Source organism: Trichomycterus rosablanca, chromosome 1 (assembly GCF_030014385.1).
Source record: "Trichomycterus rosablanca isolate fTriRos1 chromosome 1, fTriRos1.hap1, whole genome shotgun sequence".
NCBI classification, from domain to species: domain Eukaryota; kingdom Metazoa; phylum Chordata; class Actinopteri; order Siluriformes; family Trichomycteridae; genus Trichomycterus; species Trichomycterus rosablanca.
Genome location: NC_085988.1, coordinates 22,780,562 through 22,804,180, shown reverse-complemented (window position 1 = coordinate 22,804,180; position 23,619 = coordinate 22,780,562). Strand labels below are relative to the sequence as shown.

The 23,619-nt window shown below is 40.8% G+C and overlaps 1 protein-coding gene across 1 annotated transcript in view; it reads left to right on the top strand.

The window, feature by feature from the left end:
* The window catches only part of gfra4b (GDNF family receptor alpha 4b), a 46,206-nt gene extending 27,315 nt beyond the window's left edge, over positions 1-18,891 (top strand). Inside the window, 4 exon segments of the mRNA XM_063000983.1 lie at positions 1,476-1,585; positions 4,259-4,393; positions 13,851-13,999; positions 18,704-18,891. Of these exon segments, the coding sequence (XP_062857053.1) occupies positions 1,476-1,585; positions 4,259-4,393; positions 13,851-13,999; positions 18,704-18,844 (535 nt within the window). The 3' untranslated portion in view covers positions 18,845-18,891.
* The last annotated feature ends 4,728 nt before the right edge of the window (positions 18,892-23,619 follow it).

Sequence of the window (23,619 nt, the reverse complement as noted above, 5' to 3'; positions counted from 1 at the left end):
GATCAGTCGGGCGACTGGCAATGAGTGCTATGTTGAACTATAGCCAATGAGAACACAAGATACAGGGTGAGGGGAAACGCGTGGGAGGAGTGTAAAAACGTGGGTCAGGGGCATAATATAGTTTCTGCAGAATACATCGGCACACACGCGTTTCACAATATTTCTGACATTATCATTCTCGACAAACCATAATACCAATCCTGCATTGCAAAAAATATTTATTAATCTCCAACTCACTACAGAACAGAACAATCATAATCCCAGTCGCATAGCCCAATCCACTCGGATTCATTTATTTTTTCTCCTTGATTTTACGCTACACATCAGCGCACAAACAACTTTAATCGCTCACTTATTGTTGATGTGTATTTTTGGACATGGTATCATTAAACCCCTCGTCACTTCTTGTGTTTTTGTTTTTTTGTGGATAGACTCACCTGCGATTTCTCATGATGGTAGACTGTGTAGTGTGAAACCCCCTATCACCGATCAGTCGTGTAGTGTGAAATACATAACGACTTAGGCTCCCGAGTGCAAGAGGTAGAGTTGTGTAGTGTGAACTGTACAGCGATCTGAACAACAAAGTTGTGTAATGTGAACTTGGCATAAGCCAACAAGAACCACTAAAAAAGAGCTGCCAGTAATTAGTAGCTGCTGAAACACAGGTATTAAGAGTTTGTGGTTAGAAGAAACACAATTTAAATAGTTTAGCCAAATGGTGAGGTATTCAAATGGTGAGGTATTCAAAAGGTGAGGTGTTTCAACACTAACGACACTGTACTGGAGCTGTTTAGCTGGCACTGGAAGTCATGCATTGTAAAAATAGGTGAACGATTGCCTGAACGTATAAAAAATAACAAACACAATTCCAGTCTCATTCCAGTCTTCCAGTAGCACAATGACCTAAAACACACATCAGAACTGGTTTTAGAATAGCAGAAATAGACTTAAAATGGCTTTTCCAAGATTTAGATTATTATGTAAGCTGCATTTATATAAAAGTGACACAAATTAATTTATTTATTAAGACTGTAGGGGCACAGTGATGCTGGAATATAATTTATAATTTATAAGCATATAATTTATTTAATTAAAATATTTTTTATACACCTTTTATTATTATTGTAATTAATTTTTTACATGTCCTGTGTATACGTATTTACTTCAAAATTGTGCTTATACATGTGAACAGAAATCATGCATTAAATGTATTTATAAGTATCATATATTATATGTATTTATGCATTTCATATAATATCTATACATTTAGATTTTGTCGTAGACAAAGCTGGGCAAAGCAATTAAATCCCAAAACTGCTGTACCAAGTGTCCTTATGAGTGTATCTAATTTTTTTACTTTGACTGTATATCAGTAGTAATGATCATGTCTGTAGTGCCACTTTCCACTGGTCTGCTATTCTCATTAGTGTTATGTGTTTAGCCTTGATTAACCAGGAGCTTGTGCATTCCTGCAGGTCTCGTTTGGCCCAGTTTCAATACGACTGTCAACCAGAAGTTCAGTCCTCCAGCGGCTGCAAACATGGCAACTACGCTGCCTGCCTTATAGCCTACACTGGCCTAATAGGTAGGTACAAAAGAGACAAATAGAGAAAAGTTGTCATGCCAGTCAAAAAGGAAGACTAAAAGAGAGAGAATTGAAGGCTAAAAAAAAGAGAAATAAAAAGAGAAAAGGGACAATCAGTTGGTGTGGAAGGAAAAAGCTTCCAATCAGTCATAACATTAAAACCACCTCCTTGTTTCTACACTCACTGTCCATTTTATCAGCTCCACTTACCATATAGAAGCACTTTGTAGTTCTACAATTACTGACTGTAGTCCATCTGTTTCTCTGCATGCTTTGTTAGCCCTCTTTCATGCTGTTCTTCAATGGTCAGGACTCTCCCAGCACCACCACAGAGCAGGTATTATTTAGGTGGTGGGTCATTATCAGCACTGCTGTGACACTGACATGGTGGTGGTGTGTTAGTGTGTGTTGTGCTGGTATGATTGGATAAGACACAGCAATGCTGGAGTTTTTAAACACCTCACTGTCACTGCTGGACTGAGAATTGTCCACCAACAAAAAATATTCAGCCAACAGCGTTGTGTAGGCAGCGTCCTGTGACCACTGATGAAGGTCTAGAAGATGACCAACTCAAACAGCAGCAATAGATGAGCGATCATCTCTGACTTTACATCTACAAGGTGGACCAACTAGGTAGGAGTGTCTAATAGAGTGGACAGTGAGTGGACACGGTATTTAAAAAATACCAGCACAACACACACTAACACCACCGCCATGTCAGTGTCACTGCAGTACTGAGAATTATTCAACATCTAAATAATACCTGCTCTGTGGGGGTCCTGACCATTGAAGAACAGGGTGAAAGCAGGCTAAAATGTATGTAGAGAAATAGATAGACTACAGTCAGTAATTGTAGAACTTGAAAGTGATTCTATATGATAAGGAGGTGGTTTTAATGTTATGGCTGATTAGTGTACAGTATGTGAGAGAGTAATTGTACAAGAGAGCATATTCAGTGCTCTAAACTTTGTGGCATGGTTATTTCTTGTGAACTGCCTTTGTTGCCGATTGGCTTGAAATGCATCCGACTCCATAACACCTCTGGAAACTGGGCTGGTTTTTTTACGGCTTTTTACGGCCAAACAGAAGTGAAGACAGACCTAATGCATTTCAAAAGTGTTGCCCCCAGCTCTTCGTAGTGCAAACAGACACCGCTCAGGCACACCAGGAAGTTTTATTAGTCTACCTGCAGTTTTTACAATGAGAAACTCTTAAACTTTCATGGCAAATAAGCTGAACTTCTCACCAGGCTATAACCTCTTAAAATCCTAGCCGTGATTTTTAACATTTTCTGTCTAAACTCTTTAAAGAAAAACTAACATTTTGGCAGCAGGCATGAGTCTGTGTAGATCTTAAATTTGCAATTGAATGTTTAAAGACATTGTAAATGTGCAGATATCTAATAAGCTAATAAGCCAATCAGATGCTGTCGGAATCTTTCACTACGTAAAAAAAAAAGATGCCTGTGGTTTTCACATGTGTCGGAGGGGTGTGATAGCATGTGTCTTCCTTTTGATTAGAGTGTCATGCATGCAGATGAGGTTGCAAGTGCAATGGCGAATTTGGTATATGTTAACCAGGAGTAAAAAGGGGAAACATGTTAAAAGATGATTATATGTGCTTATCACATTCATAAGAAGCTATTTTGAACCTGTTTAAATTTGCAGTCGACTTATCATACATATCAGAAGTTTTATTTGCTGATGTCACACTCCCCTTAAAATAATTTTGGAGCTAAAGCGAAGCTTAATTACCCAAAACATGGAACCTTTATACGCACAGTGGCCACCATCATTTGTAAATGGAAGAAGTTTGGAACATCCAAAAATCTTCCTAGACCTGACTACCCGGCCAAACTGAGCGATCGGGGAAGACAGGCCTTGACCAGGGAGGTGAGCAGGTACCCGCGGGTCACTTTGACAGAGCTCCAGTGTATCCTTGTGGAGATGGGAGAACCTATTAGAAGATCAACCATCCAGGCAGCACTCCACAAATCACGCCTTTATGTTAGAGTGGCCAGACGGAAGCCAGTCCTTAGTAAAAGGCTCATGACAGCCACTTGGAGTTTGCCAAAAGGCACCTAGAGGACTCTCAAACCATCTCAAACAAGATTCTCTGGTCTGATGAAACCAAAATTGAACTTTTTGGCCTCAATACCAAGCGTCACGTCTGGAGGAAACCAGGCACCGTTCATCACCTGGCTAATGCTATCCCTACAGTGAAGCATGGTGGTGGCAGCATCATGATGTGGGGATGTTTTTCAGCAGTGGGACCCAGGCGACTAGTCCTGATAGAGGGAAAGATGAATGCAGCTAAGTACACCGAGATCCTTGAAGAAAACCTGCTCCAGAGCACTCTGGACCTCAGACAGGGGTGAAGGATTACTTGCAAACATGTCAACAACCCGAAGCACACAGCCAAGAGAACAAAGGAGTGGCTTCGGAGAAAGTCTGTAAATGTCCTTGAGTGGCCCAGCCAGAGCCCAGACCTGAAACCAATCAAACATCTGTGGAAGGAGCTGAAAATGGCCGTGTACCGACGCTCCCCATATATATGTGTGTGTGTGTGTGTGCGTGTGTGTATTTTCCTTGCACCTTGTACCTAGACCAGCATAAACAGCCTAGTGTTGTTGATAAATTATATGTCCACTAAAAATATGCATTGTTTTCACAGGCAGTCCTATTACCCCGAACTATGCGGATAATACCACATCCAATGTTGCGCCTTGGTGCACATGCTCTGCGAGTGGCAACCAGAAACAGCAGTGCTCAGAGTTTTTGGATTATTTCACCAACAACATCTGTCTCAGTAAGTCTCATATACCTTATTTTGATAGCTGTTATCATTGAAGCCTGGGAGATCTAGATAATGCTAACAAATAATGCCACATCTGTTGTAAAGGAAGTGGTGAGGCAGGGCTATGTGGACTTACCACCTGCTGATCCTGGAACCAAGTGCAGTTACTGAAGAGAATCAAAAATACAAAGAAACCAAAAAGAAATAAGTATGGGACAGTTACAGCTTTCCTAGTACAGAACACATGAATTACCTGATGAAGTACACTAGGGACACAGCTACCATTTAGGTTGGGAGAGGTTTGGATTTGTTGTAGGGGTTTAAGGGGCTACATGGTACCGGCTTGAGGCGCATACATGAAACGGGGGGTTCATCCACATTGACCATGGAAGTTGTAGTCTATATGAGAAGTGATTAACTTCAAGGATCTGAAAAAGTCCCATATATATAGTACACAGTTTCTTGGATTCAAGGGGGAATATGCAGATAGCTGAACTTTAGCCCTGATCAAAAAGAGGGCCCAAAATGCCTCTTCTGGTTTGCAGCAGCATTCTTCAAAGCAGTGGTTTCCCTGAGGGTGTTACAAGCCTTGTGCGAGCTGCAGGGCTATGGATGAATACCAGAGTGTATTGTGTGCTTATTCATCTTAGAGCAGGTGTTTGTCTCTGGATGTGGGATAAGGCCAGGCATTGGAGCATCCATTCCAGGTCTTGGTTGACTCGTCTGCCTATCGATTTGCGGGTGGAGGACAGGCTGATTAAGGCTAACAGAAGGCATTCTACAACTAGCTGTTGAATTCGGGTCCTGATCTGACAACAGGTCACTGGGCAAGCCATGGAGTCTGACCACCTTGTCTAAGAGGATCTTGGCAGTCTTTGCTCTGTTGGATATGAAGAAAAACAATTACTGTGGGTGGGTGTCTGCCTCTGGGCCGGCAGAATTGCTTTCTTTAGATCCCATTAAAGAGAGCCACAATTAAGGATCACAGTATAATTAGATTTGGAGGAGACTAAAGGCTCTCTTTATCTGAAAGGTAGTCTGGCTTAGTGCTCTTTGTAATAGGCCAGTAAGACAACACAAAATCAAATTGGTCGAAGAACAATGACTACCTGGCCTGGCTGGTGTTAAGACGCTTGGCATCCTGATATACAGCATGTTCATGTGATCCATCCAGACAAGGAACTGCTGTTTTGCTCCCTTCAGCCAGTGCTTCCATTCCTTAAGAGTGAGCTTTACTGCCAGCAGTTTCTTATTCCCAACATAGTAATTTCTCTCACACAGGGTCAGGTGATGAGGCGATCAGGCTTTGAGAGAATATGTGCAGGTGTGTCTGTTGCCGGGCCTTGTGTATTGGTATAGCACTGTTTCTACCCCTGCAATGGAGGCATTTACTTCTTTCAAGAAAGGGACTTTGGGGTCTTGCAGTGTAAGCACCAGGTCTAAAATGAGATATCAAAGGCCCCCTGGGTTTCAGGCATCCAGAAATCAAAGTTGTTCTTGGGGCAACACAATGGCATTAAAATGTCTGATAAACTGTCTAAAGCATCAGACCAGCTGAAATGTGATTAGATTATGCCAGTCAGTGATGATCTTGGCGGGATCCATTTGTAGTCTGCCTCAGGTGTGGTGTGTTATCTTAGTAGCAAATGAGATCATGAGGGGTTCAAGGGGCTACACATTACCGACTTGAGGTGCAAAACATGGAATGTGGGGTTTATCCACATTGACTATGGGAGTTGTAGTTTATATAAAAAGGGATTAACCCTGAGGATCTGAAATAGTCCCATGTATATAGGACACAGTTTCTTGGAATCCAGCTGAACTCTTACCCTGATCAAAAAAAGGGCCCAAAATGCCTTTTCTGGTTTGCAGCAGCTGTCCATTGTTTACCCTTGCATTGAAGGCATTCACCTCTGTAAAGAAAGGGACCTTGGGGTCTTGCAGTTTAAGCACCAGGTCTAACATGAGATGCTTGCTGAGTTTGTCAAAGGCTCCCTGGTTTTCAACCATCCAGAACTCTGCCCACGGTTTTCTTGGGGCACCACAATGGCATTGAGATAAAGCATCAGACCAGCTGAACTGTGATTAGATGATGCCAGTAAGTGATGGTCTTGGCAGGATCCATTGGTAGACTGCCTCAGGTGAGGTGTGTTATCTTAGTAACACAAGAGATCATGAGGGGTTCAAAGGGCTACACAGTACCAGCTTAAGGTGCAATACATGGAATGTGGGGTTAATGGGAGTTGTAGTCTATATGAAAAGGGATTAATCCTGATGATCTGAAAAAAGTCCCATGTATATAGGACACAGTTTCTTGGAATCCAGCTGAACTCTTACCCTGATAAGAAAGAGGGCCCAAAATGCCTTTTCTGGTTTGCAGCAGCTGTCCATTGTTTCTACCCTTGTATTGAAGGCATTCACCTCTATAAAGAAAGGGACATTGGGGTCTTGCAGTGTAAGCACCAGGTCTAACATGATATGCTTGCTGAGTTTGTCAAAGGCTCACTGGTTTTCAACCATCCAGAACTCTACCCACGGTTTTCATGGGGCACCACAATGGCATTGAGATAAAGCATCAGACCAGCTGAACTGTGATTGTCAGTGAGTGATGGTCTTGGCAGGATCCATTTGTATACTGCCTCAGGTGTGGTGAATTATCACAGTAGCACATGAGATGTGTAATTAGTTGGAACTACAGTGTGTCGACCTTTGCTTTCTTTCGCTGGTGAAGACTATACTTCCCATTTTATATGACATAATAAAACATTTTAAGCACACTTTAGTTAATGTTCTCTTATAAGTGGATGAGTCCAGGCATGCTACTTTCTCGTCTCATAATGCGCTGAAGTGAATAATCTGCTCATTACAACGCAGAGCAAACTACATTCATAATTATGTCAGAATAACCTTGGTGCAAGTTACAGCTTGTATTAAAATTTCAAGTGTGGCCATTGTAATGTCATATTTGTTTAATGAGCTGCTTGGGTGGAAGGACTGTTCTGGTCATTTACTCTCTGTGACAGTGCTTAGAGTGGTGCGACGGCTGCTGTATTACTGAAGAGGATTAAACAGGAGATTTTTGTGGATTATTTATTTAAAATAATTTCAATTAATAATAAAAAACTGTAAAGCCATAACATTAAAACCGCCTCCGTGTTTCTACACACACTGTGTCCATTTTATCAGCTTCACTTTCCATACAGAAGCACTTTTGTAGTTCTACAATTACTGACTGTAGTCCATCTATTTCTCTACATACCTTTTTAGCCTGCTTTCGCCCTGTTCTTCAATGGTCAGGACCCCCACAGGACCACTACAGAGCAGGTATTATTTAGGTGGTGGATCATTCTCAGCACTGCAGTGACAATGACATGGTGGTGGTGTGTTAGTGTGTGTTGTGCTGGTATGAGTGGATCAGACACAGCAATGCTGATGGAGTTTTTAAATGCAGTGTCCACTCACTGTCCACTCTATTAGACACTCCTACCTAGTTGGTCCACCTTGTAGTTGTAAAGTCAGAGATGATCGCTCATCTATTGCTGCTGTTTGAGTTGGTCATCTTCTAGACCTTCATCAGTGGTCACAGGACGCTGCCCATGGGGTGCTGTTGGCTGGATATTTTTGGTTGGTGGACTATTCTCAGTCCAGCAGTGACAGTGAGGTGTTTCACTCATACCAGCACAACACACACTAACACACCACCACCATGTCAGTGTCACTGCAGTGCTGAGAATGACCCACCACCCAAATAATACCTGCTCTGTAGTGGTCCTGTGGGGGTCCTGATCATTAAAGAACAGGGTGAAAAGGGGCTAACAAAGCATGCAGAAAAACAGATGGACTACAGTCAGTAATTGTGGAACTACAAAGTGCTCCTATATGGTAAGTCAAGCTGATAAGTGAGTGTAAAAACAAGGAAGTGGTTTTAATGTTATGGTTGATCGGTGTATATTTGACATTGCTACATGCTCTTTCTAAATTTAATTTAAGAAAGTTCTGTATTTGTTTGGGAAATCAGTTATTGTTGTTTACATATTCAGCATTTCTGCTTTATATACTTTTTTATATAAATTTACACTGATGAGGCATTACATTATGACCCCCTTCCTAATATTGTGTTGGTCCCCCTTTTGCTGGAATACCGTTTCCATGAAAGCGTGTACATGGTCTTCAACAATGCTTAGGCAACAAAGTAACATCCACACGGATGGCAGGACCCAAGCTTTCCCAGCAGAACATTGCCCAAAGCATCACACTGCCTCCGTCGGCTTGCCTTCTTCCCATAGTGCATCCTGGTGTCATGTGTTCCCCAGGTAATGGGCACCCTGACTGGTCTGTGGTTATGCAGCCCCGTATGCAACAAACTGTGATGCACTGTGTATTCTGACACCTTTCTATCAGAACCAGCATTAACTTTAATTTGAGCTACAGTAGCTCGTCTGTTGGATCGGACCACACGTGCATCAATGAGCCTTGGCTGCCCATGACCCTGTCACCGGTTTGCCACTGTTCCTTCTTTGGACCACTTTTGATAGATACTGACCACTGCAGACCTGGAACACCCCACAAGAGCTGCAGTTTTGGAGATGCTCTGACCCAGTCGTCTAGCCATCACAATTTGGCCCTTGTCCAACTCGCTCAAATCCTTACGCTTGCCCATTTCTCCTGCTTCTAACACATCAACTTTGAGGATAAAATGTTCACTTGCTGCCTAATATATCCCACCCACTAACAGGTGCCGCGATGAAGAGATAATCCGTGTTATTCACTTCACCTGTCAGTGGTCATAATGTTAAGCCTGGTCGGTGTATATTGGTTGTGTAGCACTGTCTCCTCACAGCAGTAAGGGCCTGGGTTTGATTCCCAGGTAAAGCATTCCAGGTTGTTTCTATGAGGAGTTTATTCAGACTCTCCACAGAAATGACCCAGACAGCTCCACCTAGCAATTTTAGACCCAGGATCTTTTCACTATGAAGTGACAGTGCTACCCACTGAGCCATCTTGACGCCCAGACATTATGGATATAACCATGAGTCATGAATTTTTTTTTCCCCTCACTTTTCTCTTAAAAGCGTACAGAACAGTGAAACAGAACTCCATTTAACATAAAAAAAATCCCTTCTCATATTGGTTTGTGACAAGCAAACAAGCAGACAGACATAAAAACAAAAGTACATTCTTCTGCCAGAGTGATTGTAAAATATGTGAATGTAAACAGAACTGTGGCAGCTTATTTTAAAACCACATTTAATTTCTTTACACACATTAAGCAGTAAGTGTAGCATGTGCTATTGATCTTTGGTGGTATGAATTTCAGATATGTGTCCTTGGTAGCACAACCGGGCAGCAGGAATTACGTCTACTATCACCTCTCGTAGGGCCATTTGTCTTACTTAGGTGATGAAACCTTATACACACCATCTGGGTGCTTTTATTTTCACCTACCGAAAATCAAACACAGAAGCCTGTTTTTTATGATGTAAAAAAAGAACTAAAACAGCCCATCAATCTACACTATATTGCCAAAAGTATTCGCTCATCTGCCTTCACACGCATATGAACTTGAGCGACATCCAATTCTTAATTCATAGGGTTTAATATGATGTCGGCCCACCCTTTGCAAGCTTCAACTCTTCTGGGAAGGCTTTCCACAAGGTTTAGGAGAAGCGCATTTGTGAGGTCAGACACTGATGTTGGACGAGAAGGTCTGGCTCACAGTCTCCGCTCTAATTCATTCTAGAAGTGTCCATCCATGTCTTTATGGACCTTGCTTTGTGCACTGGTGCGCAGTCATGTTGGAACAGGAAGGGCCCATCCCCAAACTTTTCCCACAAAGTTGGGAGCATGAAAGTGTCCAAAATCTCTTGGTATGCTGAAGCATTAAGAGTTCCTTTCACTGGAACTAAGGGGCTGAGCCCAACTCCTGAAAACCAACCCCACACCATAATCCCCCCTTCACCCCCCCCAAACTTTACACTTGGCACAATGCAGTCAGACAAGTACCGTTCTCCTGGCAACCACCAAACCCAGATTCGTCCATTGGATTGCCAGAAAAAGAAGCGTGATTTGTCACTCCTGAGAGCGACCCATTCTTTCACAAATGTTTGTAGAAGGAGTCTGCATGCCTAGGTGCTTGGTTTTATACACCTATGGCCATGGAAGTGATTGGAACACCTGAATTCAATTATTTGGATGGGTAAGTGAAAACTTTTGGCAATAAAGTGTATGTACTGTTGTAACTTGGTATTTCATTCAGCAGTGATAATCTAAAGAAAATGTTCGACAAAGATAAATTTTATTAGGAATGACAAAAGGCTAAAAATAGGGAGTCATTAAGCACAGCTGGTAAAATATGTCACACGGCAACACAGGTCCTGGACCTTGGATTTGATCCTCACCTCACGTCACTGCCTGTGAGTTCTACATGTTTCCCCATTTCCATGTAAGTTTTCTTTTGTTAGCTGAACTCCAAAACTACTTTAAATTGCCCCAATTCTTACAAATAGTCTTCCTACTAAAGTGGAGGCTATTATAGCAATAAAAGTGTGGATGTACAATAAGCTTATCATAAGATAAGCTTAAATACTTTTGGCCATATGGTGAGTTTAACACATTGGTTGACATCTATTTCATGAGAAAATGCGAAATGTTTGTGTACTTTTTTCAGTACCGGTACAGCAGGTATGATCTGGACTTTGTGGGGTGCTAAATGACATAATTGGTCACTTATCAATTCATGTAAGCTTTAGTCAATAGCTGCATGTTTATAAAGATATAAATATAATTTATAGAAATGCAGTGGTACCTTGTAACTCAACGTCCCCTAAACTTAAAATCTTTGAAACTCAACGCCCTTCATCGAGAAATTTGTTGCCTGTTGCTTGATCATGTCAAAACCACTCTGAAAGCATCCACATGTATCTGTGTTTAGCTGTATTTTCTTCCTGTTTCACTTTTAAACTTGTGTTATAGCTTGGGGTGCAGAGAAATTGTGAGAATCAGCTTTTCAGAGAGAAAAACGCTTATAATTTAAAAAAAAAGCTTAAAGGCAGTCCCCAAACTTTTTTGCACCACGGAGCGGTTTCATATAAAATATAATTTCATGGACCGGCGGGGGCGGTAGGATTTAAAATAGAATAACTCTACTGCTCACAAATGAGCTTTTTCCGCTGCAACGAGACGCTGCTCCCACCTGGGGGAGATATGAGACGATAAACACCCGTGTGTTAGAAATGGAAGCAGTGTTTTCATTGCTGATGTATTGCTCTCTAATTATTTATTCTTTCTGTGAGGCCTGTAATAAATGATCCACTGACTGGTACCGGTCCGCGACCCGGTGGTTGGGGACCACTGTTTTGAAAGAACGACATAGGAACACAAAACCTCTCTTAATTATTGCTGCTTATAAATTCTTTACACAAATAAAATTCCTCACTCGTTTTAGTACAATAAGTCATGTTACGTTATGTGCACCGCCACATTTCATAGAAAATAACGAGACAGCCAGCGCAAAAGCTGTTGTGCCACTTTTCATGTGAATGCGCCCTTTCTGAACTGAATACGGTATTCCAGGATCAAGCATCTCCACGATTAAGAAGCATAAGGAAACAATAAAGAAGTAAAGTGCAGGTTTTATTGTATTTTTTTTTTATTATATTTCAGTGTTTTTTTATATTATAGTTATTTTTAGTGTATAAGTGTCAAAAAAAAACCCATTATTTTACATAGGCCTAAAATATATGCAGTTTCACAGGACCCATACATCATTATGGGAAAAAAAATACCTTGCAACTCAACGCCTTTTAAACTCAAGATGCTCCCAGAACCAATTGACTTTGAGTTTCAAGGTACCACTGTAGTGTGACACAGTGGCATTTTTGGTAAAGTGTGCCATGTAGCAAGGTTGGTTCTGGGGACCTGAGTTTGATCATTTACTCCAGGCATTGTTTATACTGTCTGTATGTTAAACCTGTGTGCACAAAACCCATAGGAACCTTGTCAGGGTACATGGCATCATAAATAACATAAGATAAAATCAAAATCTGCCACTGCCAAGAAATAAAAAAAAATGGGTCCAGCAGGACAATGATCCAAAATGTACAGTATGTGCTGATAAACCCAAAAATAGTTTGCTTAACATAAAATCAAGCTTCTGCCATGGCCATATCATTCCACTAATCTAAACCCCATAGATAAACTGTAGAGTTAGCTAGAGAGAAGAGCATACAAGAGGACTTAGGACCCTGAAAGATCTGAATTCCGTGCTCTGTATTGTTTAACCTTATGTTTTAGGAGAAGACTAAGTGCTGTTTAAATGCATGAGTGCTAAATATTAAACGTAATGAGGGATTATTTCTTGAAATTTGATTCAGTTTAAGGCTGGATTTTCTAATTTTCATTGTGATGAAGCTAATCAGCCAAATATGCATTTCTTATAACCTCTTTTACCATCTTTATCAGGGGTGGCAATATTTGTAGATGGGATTGTTTTCTACCATCCAGTTAGTGTTTTTGAGAGTTGCTATAACACTGAAACACCAGTTTGTATTTGTCCTGTTTACCATGTACTCCAACCACCTTTTGACTTTTCCAATTGTAATAATTCATTATGGCATGACCATATTGACCTAATTGAAATTAAATTATTCACTAGAAGACTAAATCACAAAACTGTTGAAATCAAAGCTACCATTTAGACAGATGGGACTTTGCATTTTGACTGCACTTTCCTTAATCAAAATGTCCTTTGCCATTAATAATTCACACCAGATGATTATATACCTTCATCAAAGTAGCATGATGAGTCAGATGAATCATTGAAATAAGTTCATCCTTTTTCTGTTCCTCTCACTCACTTGCTTTCTCCTTCTGCAAGACATTCTCAGTCTTTCTTTTTGATTGTCTTGTACAGTAGCATGTCACAACCACGACTAATCGGCTTGATCCATCCTGGGCCGTGTCTTACAAGTTCTGGCAACACCATTCTTTTGTCTTTCTTCTTATCCTTTCAGACTCTGCATGTGCATCCCTTACTAATGCCACCCCTCTACAGCATAATTTCCATTCTTCGCTGTCTTTATTGCAGCCTAGACCTTTCTGTATGACCAACCGTGATTCATTCCGTTTATTGACTCCTCGTGTCGTTTAAACAAAGATCTCTAACGCAAACTAACTCTTGTCTTTCTCTGTGTGCGGATGAGTGGTTGAACCCTGAGAGCCATTTAGTTAAGCCACTTGTGAGGGAGTTAATGAGAGGAAATGGAGAGGCAGGTGCAGCTCAGGGACCTAAGAGGAATACTGAGTGCTCGGCTTGCCATGTGACTCCGAATTCAAATATCTGTCTGATACAAGCCAAACAAATTTTAATTTTAAATTTTCAAACACAAGGGGGGCATACTGCTGTGGAAATTCTAAAACATCTTCACTTAGAGTTTTGACTCTCGACCTGTTGTTTGTTTTTCATGAATAGCAAACGCGCTACTAATGTTTGGGAATGGGATGAACCTGACGCCCAGTCCCAGCCAATCAGCTCGCCGAATTCCTGTGATGGACAGTGAGGCAAAGCACACTACCACTGTCACCATGGATACAGAGGAGAGTACAACTATACCCACACAGGTAAGGATTAGAAAAAAAATAAAATAAAAAAAATACATAAATATACAGTATATACATATACAGTGTATCACAAAAGTGAGTACACCCCTCACATTTCTGCAAATATTTCATTATATCTTTTCATGGGACAACACTATAGACATGAAACTTGGATATAACTTAGAATAGTCAGTGTACAGCTTGTATAGCAGTGTAGATTTACTGTCTTCTGAAAATAACTCAACACACAGCCATTAATGTCTAAATAGCTGGCAACATAAGTGAACATGTCCAAATTGTGCCCAAATGTGTCGTTGTCCCTCCCTGGTGTCATGTGTCAAGGTCCCAGGTGTAAATGGGGAGCAGGGCTGTTAAATTTGGTGTTTTGGGTACAATTCTCTCATACTGGCCACTGGATATTCAACATGGCACCTCATGGCAAAGAACTCTCTAAGGATGTGAGAAATAGAATTGTTGCTCTCCACAAAGATGGCCTGGGCTATAAGAAGATTGCTAACACCCTGAAACTGAGCTACAGCATGGTGGCCAAGGTCATACAGCGATTTTCCAGGACAGGTTCCACTCGGAACAGGCTTCGCCAGGGTCGACCAAAGAAGTTGAGTCCACGTGTTCGGCGTCATATCCAGAGGTTGGCTTTAAAAAATAGACACATGAGTGCTGCCAGCATTGCTGCAGAGGTTGAAGACGTGGGAGGTCAGCCTGTCAGTGCTCAGACCATACGCCGCACACTGCATCAACTCGGTCTGCATGGTCGTCATCCCAGAAGGAAGCTGACGCACAAGAAAGCCAGCAAACAGTTTGCTGAAGACAAGCAGTCCAAGAACATGGATTACTGGAATGCCCTGTGGTCTGACGAGACCAAGATAAACTTGTTTGGCTCAGATGGTGTCCAGCATGTGTGGCGGTGCCCTGGTGAGAAGTACCAAGACAACTGTATCTTGCCTACAGTCAAGCATGGTGGTGGTAGCATCATGGTCTTGGGCTGCATGAGTGTTGCTGGCACTGGAGAGCTGCAGTTCATTGAGGGAAACATGAATTCCAACATGTACTGTGACATTCTAAAACAGAGCATGATCCCCTCCCTTCGAAAACTGTTTTCCAACAGGATAACGACCCCAAACACAACCTCCAAGATGACAACTGCCTTGCTGAGGAAGCTGAAGGTAAAGGTGATGGACTAAACCCAATTGAGCACCTGTGGCGCATCCTCAAGTGGAAGGTGGAGGAGTTCAAGGTGTCTAACATCCACCAGCTCCGTGATGTCATCATGGAGGAGTGGAAGAGGATTCCAGTAGCAACCTGTGCAGCTCTGGTGAATTCCATGCCCAGGAGGGTTAAGGCAGTGCTGGATAATAATGGTGGTCACACAAAATATTGACACTTTGGGCACAATTTGGACATGTTCACTGTGGGGTGTACTCACTTATGTTGCCAGCTATTTAGACATTAATGGCTGTGTGTTGAGTTATTTTCAGAAGACAGTAAATCTACACTGCTATACAAGCTGTACACTGACTACTCTAAGTTATATCCAAGTTTCATTTCTATAGTGTTGTCCCATGAAAAGATATAATAAAATATTTGCAGAAATGTGAGGGGTGTACTCACTTTTGTGATACACTGTATATATACAGTATATATATACTGATCAGCCATAACATTCAAACCACCTGCTTGTTTCTACACTCACTGTGTGTCTGCCCTGTGATGGACTGGTGGCCTGTCCTGCCTTTTGTCCATTGAATACAGCCCAAATAACTTAAACAAACACTTCCAGTAACTGTCCTTTATATTTCATATACACCGATCGGCCATAACATTAAAACCACCTCCTTGTTTCTACACTCACTGATCATTTTATCAGCTCCACTTACCATATAGAAGCACTTTGTAGTTCTACAGTGACTGTAGTCTATCTGTTTCTCTGCATGCTTTGTTAGCCCCCTTTCACGCTGTTCTTCAATGGTCAGGACTCTCCCAGGACCACCTCAGAGCACGTATTATTTGGGTGGTGGATCATTCTCAGTACTGACATGGTGGTGGTGTGTTAGTGTGTGCTGTGCTTATATGAGTGGATCAGACACAGCAGTGCTGATGGAGTTTTAAAAAGCTGTGTTTACTCACTGTCCACTCTACTAGACACTTCTACCTAGTTTGTCCACCTTGTAGATGTAAAGTCAGAGACAATCGCTCATCTATTGCTGCTGTTTGAGTTGGTCATCTTCTAGACCTTCATCAGTGGCCACAGGACACTGACCACAGGGTGCTGTTGGCTGGATATTTTTGGTTGGTGGACTATTCTCAGTCCAGCAGTGACAGTGAGATGTTTACAAACTCCAGCAGCGCAGCTGTGTCTTATCCACTCATACCAGCACAACACACACTAACACACCACCACCATGTCAGTGTCACTGCAGTGCTGAGAATGACCCACCACCCAAATAATACCTGCTCTGTAGTGGTCCTGGGAGAGTCCTGATCGGTGAAGAACAGCATGAAAGGGGGCTAACAAAGCATGTAGAGAAACAGATGGACTACAGTCAGTAATTGTAGAACTACAAAGTGCTTCTACATGGTAAGTGAAGCTGATAAAATGGACAGTGAGTGTAGAAACAAGGAGGTGGTTTTAATGTTATGCATGATCTGTGTATATGAAATATAAAGGACAGTTACTGGATGAAATTAAAGGTCAGTTACTGGAAGTGTTTGTTTCAGTTATTTGGGTTGTATTCAATGGACGAAAGGCAGGACAGGCCACCAGTCCATCACAGGGCAGACACACACGCACACTTAGGGCAATTTAGGTAGCTCCAACTTACTGACCCAGAGGAAACTCACACAGACAGAGGAAGAACATGCAAACTTCAAACAGAAAGGACCCTGGTCACCCGGCCTAGGAATTGAATTGAACCCAGGCCCTTCTTGCTGTAACCCACTGCACCACTGTGCCACCTCCCACTGCTCCATTGTGAGACATTAGGAATGTCATAAAATTATACACATGATATAGTGTTATAGTGTTGTAAAACGCAATCCCGTAATGCATTTGGAAATAATTTCAAGATTTTCACTGTTCAAACTTCATTGTAGTTTGTAAATGTAAACACATTTAGATTTTGATGCCTGCAGCACAATTGGCAACAGTTGAGGGAACCATGATTGGGTATAAAATAAGGATCCACTGAAGGTTCAGTCTGTACAAGCAATGATAGGTAATGGCTCACCAATGTTTTCCAAACTTGAGAGAATTGTAAGTTTAAAAATAAGCTTTCTCACTGCAAGATTGCAAATAATTTAGGCCTTGCACCCTATACCCTACATAAGATTATAAAAAGATTCAAGGAATCTGGACAAATCTCAGTCCATGAAGGGCAAGAATGGAAACCACTATTACATTTGCATGACCTTTGAGTGCTCAGATGACATTTTGTAAAAAATCATCATGGCACTGGTACCCCTTTTCCACCAACGCGAATCCAGCACCACTCTGGTTCGCGAACTTGATTTTGAACCGGTTCCACGTGTTTCCATCAAAAAAAAAAGAGGTTCCAGGCAGTGAACTAGCGTTCTAATCTGGCACCACAGTATACTTGGTTTTTCAGCGTGAACCGTGACGTCATCTGTGGGCGTGTCACAGTGTAAAGGTTTGGGTGCTTTTACACGAGACATTATAACATTATATAGAATTTAAAGTTCACCTGATTACATTTTGAGCCAGTTTGCCGCTGATATTTGCTGATATTTTTAAAGCGATGAACTGTGATATGACGTGGTAGAAGTTACCCGGACAGTACGAACAACGTTTAACGTAAAAAATAAAGCGTGGCTGCTTGTACTAAAACAATGACCGATGAATTTGGGCAGTACAGAGCACTTATAACCAGTAATAACAGAGAGAAGTTTAGTGTTTTTATGTACCTTTAGTACATTAAGCCACAGGTAATCTACACGCTCCGCCATCATGTTACTACTCTTTACTGTCATCGTGTAACGCCCACCGTCGATGACGCAGGCTTGGTTCCCAAAACTGGTGGAAACGTGTGTTGGTTCTCTACAAAACACTAAGGTTCAAAGAAACATGAACAGAACCGGTTCAAGAACCATGGTTCTTTTGGTGGAAAAGCATTGTGTGATAAATATAGCCACATGGTCTTGGGAGTACTTCAGAAAACCGATGTTACTTAACACAGTCTGCCACTGCAAACTGAAACTTCGAAACAAATAGAAGTCATAAATCAGTTCTATGCAGAATTGCCTCTGAGTTCTCTGGACCTAAGCTCATTTCAGATGGACTAAAAGATAGTGGAAGCATTAGATGTGAGTGAACAGATTTCAGCACTACACAACATACATTTACATTTTCAGCATTTAGCAGATTCCTTTATTCAAAGCGACTTGCATTACAGTTACATTAATTGAAGGTTAAGGGCCTTGCTCAAGGGCCCAACAGCAGCAACCTGGCAGTGGTGGGGTTTAAACCACCAACCTTCTGATTACTAGACCAGTTCCTTAACCACTATGCTACGGCTTGCCCACGTACAAAAGTTGCAGAACCTGCTGGTAATGTTCTGGTACCAGATACCACAGAACTCTTTCACATGTCTTGTAGAGTCCATGTCAGCGGCTCAGAGTTGTTTTGACAGTAAATTTTGGCTCAGCATTGTATAGCTATATTTGTTAATTCGTTTTTTTGTTTGTTTTTAGGACACAGAGAAGGACAAACTTTGGGGAGATTCTACCATCCCCTTCAGCACACACAGTAATGTCGGCCATGTGAATGCTCTCGTGTGTCTGCCAGTGTTAACCTGTCTCCTCCTGCTCCTGTTGTTCAGTTCTGATCAGTAGATGAGCTGATGGAAGACAAGGACCAATGGACAAACTGCGATGCTATTTTTTTATTCCACATTATGGCTACAGCAGCCACATCTAACTCATCACATCATCTACATGTTCATGTGGAACGGCCTGGACTAAATCCTTTTAGTTGATTTATTCATTAATGTCATTTGTGAAATTAGAAATCAATTCAAAATTATCTTTGTATGTATATATGTATATATCTAATTATGCAGAGTTGATATCAGAGCATACTGTTTGTGAAGAATTTCAGCATTGCGTTCTACATTTAAGAGGGGGCTACCGTGTCCATAACCAAATTAATGCTCAGTGCTCTAAAATAACCTCCTGAAGAAAAATGTGGAGGGAAGACTCAAAGCATTGTTTTTTCTTTTCTATAGCTCTTCATGCTTCACTTCAAGTGTTCAGAGGTGCCCCTGAAGGAAATGAGGAATTAATTTTACTTTGTTCAAGTTGTCTGGGAGGCAAAAGCTGTTTCTGATCAATACTGGGATGACAAAGACTTTGAGTGGAAGTAAACAAAAGAAGGCTTCTTAACGCTTGAGCTTGTATTATGTACAATGCCCATTTATAAATAATTCCGAGATATTCTGTGTGTTTTTGAAAGACAAGCACTTTCTCTTTTTACATGACTGAAGAACAAATATATACCATACATTTGCTGATCAATGCACAGTGAAAATCCTAAGAAAATTACAGTACAGTGGTACCTTGAAACTCAACATCAATTGGTTCTGGGGGTGGCGTTGAGTTTAAAAGAAGATGAGTTTTAAGGGTTTTTATTCCCATAAGGATGTATGGAAAACCTGTAAATGCGTTCCATGGTCCTGTGAATCAGCCATAACATTAAAACCACCTCCTTGTTTCTACACTCACTGTCCATTTTATCAGCTCTACTCACCATATAGAAGCACTTTGTAGTTTTACAATTACCTTTTTTTTTAGCTTTCACCCTGTTCTTCCAAGGCCAGGAGCCCCACATGACCACCACAGAGTAAGTATTATTTAGGTGGTGGATCATTCTCAGCACTGCAGTGACACTGACATGGTGGTGGTGTGTTAGTGTGTGTTGTGCTGGTATAAGTGGATAAGACAGCAGCGCTGCTGGAGTTTTTAAATACCATGTCCACCGTGTAGATGTGAAGTCAGAGACGATCGCTCATGTATTGCTGCTGTTTGAGTTGGTCATGTTCTAGACCTTCATCAGTAGTCACAGGACGCTGCCCATGGGGCGCTGTTGGCTGGATGTTTTTGGTTTGGTGGACTATTCTCAATCCAGCAGGGACAGTGAGGTGTTTAAAAACTCTTATCCACTCATACCAGCACAACACACACTAACACACCACCACCATGTCAGTGTCACTGCAGTGCCGAGAATGATCCACCACCCAAATAATACCTGCTCTGTAGTGGTCCTGTGGGGATCCTGACCATTAAAAAAAATCAGCATGAAAGGGGGCTAACAAAGTATGTAGAGAAACAGATGGACTACAGACAGTAATTGTAGAACTACAAAGTGCTCTTATATGGTAAGTGGAGCTGATTAAATGAACAATGAGTGTAGAAACAAGGAGGTGGTTTTAATGTTATGGCTGATCGGTGTATTTTAGGCGTATATAAAATAATGGGGTTGTTTTTGACACTTATACACTGAAAATAACACAAATTTAATATAAGAACATTAAAATACAACTGAAAACAGTTAAAATCAATAAAAAATACAATAAACCTGCATTTTACCTTTACTTCTTTATTGTTTGCTTATGCTTCTTAATCTTGGAGATGCTTGATCATGGAATACTGTATTCCATTCAGTGATAGGTGCATTCACAATTAAAGCAGCATATTAGTTTTTGCGCTGCTTTTTAACGATAAACGTTTTAGACTCTCGAAAAAAAGCTGACTCACAATTTCTCAGCACCCCGAGCTATAACACAAGTTTAAAAGTGAAACAGGAGAAAAATCCAGCTACACACAGATACATGTGGACACTTTCAGAGTGGATTTGACTGTTATTCCACACAAATGCAGATTCGTCTCATATTCGCACTTTGATGCACTTTTTCAAGCCGAGGGCTGAACAAATCGGCAGTTCATTGTTAATTTGAAGTGAAATAAATAATTTAAAAAAAGAAACTGAACACGTTGAGTTTAAGGGAAACGTTGAGTTTAAGGGTACACATTTCTTGACGAAGGGGGTTGAGTTTCAAAGATGTTGAGTTTAGAGAATGTTGAGTTACAAGGTACCACTGCATTAAAATAATTACAATGTTTGCCTATGATGTACAGTACATCTGAGTTCTCAAACCAAATCATTGAAAGGTTAATCACACCTAATTATTATATTGTGTTTAATTAGTTGTTCAGAAAAAATGCTATTTCTTACCTTGATGGCCAGTGTGACTTTTTAAAATTAAATTATACACACAATTTTTTTTCTTTCTTATTATTTTTAAGTTATGCTATTCAATGATTTTGCAACAAAAATAATGTAACCAAATTTTACAGTGAAAAACCTTGAGTTTGAACTAACCTTAGGGTTTAAATGTTATGACTTTTATTTCTGTTGTTGACCAGTACCATTGCTGCTTTGCAATAGCTTGATGTACTGGCTACGATTTTATAAAATAATGTAAATATTATAAAATATTATAACTAGACTGGAAAAAATATCATTTCTTTGTTCATTTTTTATTTTTGGGTACCAAGGCTGTTTAGCTGTTAAAAAGTGACAACAAAGTAGCAATAAAGTCCCAATTTACAAATGTTGTGTACATGTAGGACTTCAATTGGCCTCTCACATTAATATTTACATTTACATCACATCATACACTGATCAGCCATAACATTAAAACCACCTCCTTGTTTCTACAATCACTGTCCATTTTATCAGCCCCACTTACCATATAGAAGCACTTTGTAGTTCTACAATTACTGACTGTAGTCCATCTGTTTCTCTGCATGTTTTGTTAGCTCCATTTCATGCTGTTCTTCAATGGTCAGGACCCCCACAGGACCACCACAGAGCAGGTATTATTTAGGTGGTGGATCATTCTCAGCACTGCAGTGACACTGACATTGTGGTGGTGTGTTAGTGTGTGTTGTGCTGGTATGAGTGGATCAGACACAGCAGCGCTGCTGGAGTTTTTAAATACCGTGTCCACTCACTGCCCACTCTATTAGACACTGCTACCTAGTTGGTCTACCTTGTAGATGTAAAGTCAGAGACGATCACTCATCTATTGCTAATGTTTGAGTTTGTCATCTTCTAGACCTTCATCAGTGGTCACAGGACACAGCCCACGGGGCTCTGTTTGCTGGATATTTTTGGTTGGTGGACTATTCTTAATCCAGCAGTGACAGTGAGGTGTTTAAAAACTCCATCAGCACTGCTGTGTCTTATCCACTCATACCAGCACAACACACACTAACACACAACCACCATGTCAGTGTCACTGCAGTGCTGAGAATGACCCACCACCCAAATAATACCTACTCTGTAGTGGTCCTGTGGGGGTCCTGACCATTGAAGAACAGCATTTAAGCAGGCTAAAAAGTATGTAGAGAAACAGATAGACTACAGTCAGTAATTATAGAACTACAAAGTGCTTCTATATGGTAAGTGGGGCTGATAAAATGGACAGTGAGTGTAGAAACAAGGAGGTGGTCATAATGTTATGCCTAATCAGTGTATGTTAGCCATGGCTAAATTGCCACAATGGCAAACTACTTTAATTTAAAATTTTCCAATAATTTACAGCCTGTCTTTGCTCGTTTAGCAATAAAAAAAAAAAAAATTATCTGACATGACCACAGTTTAATTTATGTGTACAGAATTTAACTAGCTCTTACAATGCATTCTTATGGTATTTCTGTTTTATTAAAGCTCCGAGTTTAAAAAGGCCGGCTTAAATCTGTATCCCCTGTGAATTTCTCTCCCGGTAACATATGTATACCTACACATTTTCAGGAGTTCCATTATAAACGCAGACATTCATTCTGGATTATGAGGTGGCTGTTATAACAGTAGGAGGGAGAGTTGATCATATGGACATTCAGGGGTTGTGACCTACAGCTCCCCTGGTACTCTCACTGACGGGCTGTGGAATTTCATTTCAGTTATTGCCAATAAAAGATGCTGGTTCATTTGAAGCCTGTTGCTTTCATTCACAACTATAAAAGGAGGCAGGATGACAGGAGAAAAGCTTAGAAACATTTGTCAGATGAATTTTTCTAAGAACATTAATCAGCATGTTAGCAACATGTTTCATACCAGTTATTGAGAGAGGATGTTAGTGCTGGAAATAAAAGAGCTGACACAGAATCCCTATTTGACAAAATGTATGTGGATTACTTTGGGGAAAAAAAAATCAATTTAGCGGGGGACCAGTTCTTTAGATCTCAGCAGGGGAGAACTTTAAAATTGGAATATGAAAAAGGTCAGTCCATGCTTAATCAAAAGTGCATTTTCAGATGTCTGTTTGAAAATGGGCAAGCACAGCGGTCGATTATTTATAATGTCATTTATGTTATAAAAATACCATATATTTCTAAAGATTAAGGTTTTTTACAGGGGGGGGGGTGCTCTATGGTTTGATTTTTTTCAAGGTGTTTCATTAGAGAAAACAGTTAAATATAGAGCAGTAAAAAAGTCTTTATGTTTTTTGGCTTTTCTTTCTGCACTTTTAAACTACAACCCCAAATCAGAAAAAGTTGGAACAGTATGGAAAATGCAAATAAAATAAAAATGCAGTGTTCCTTAC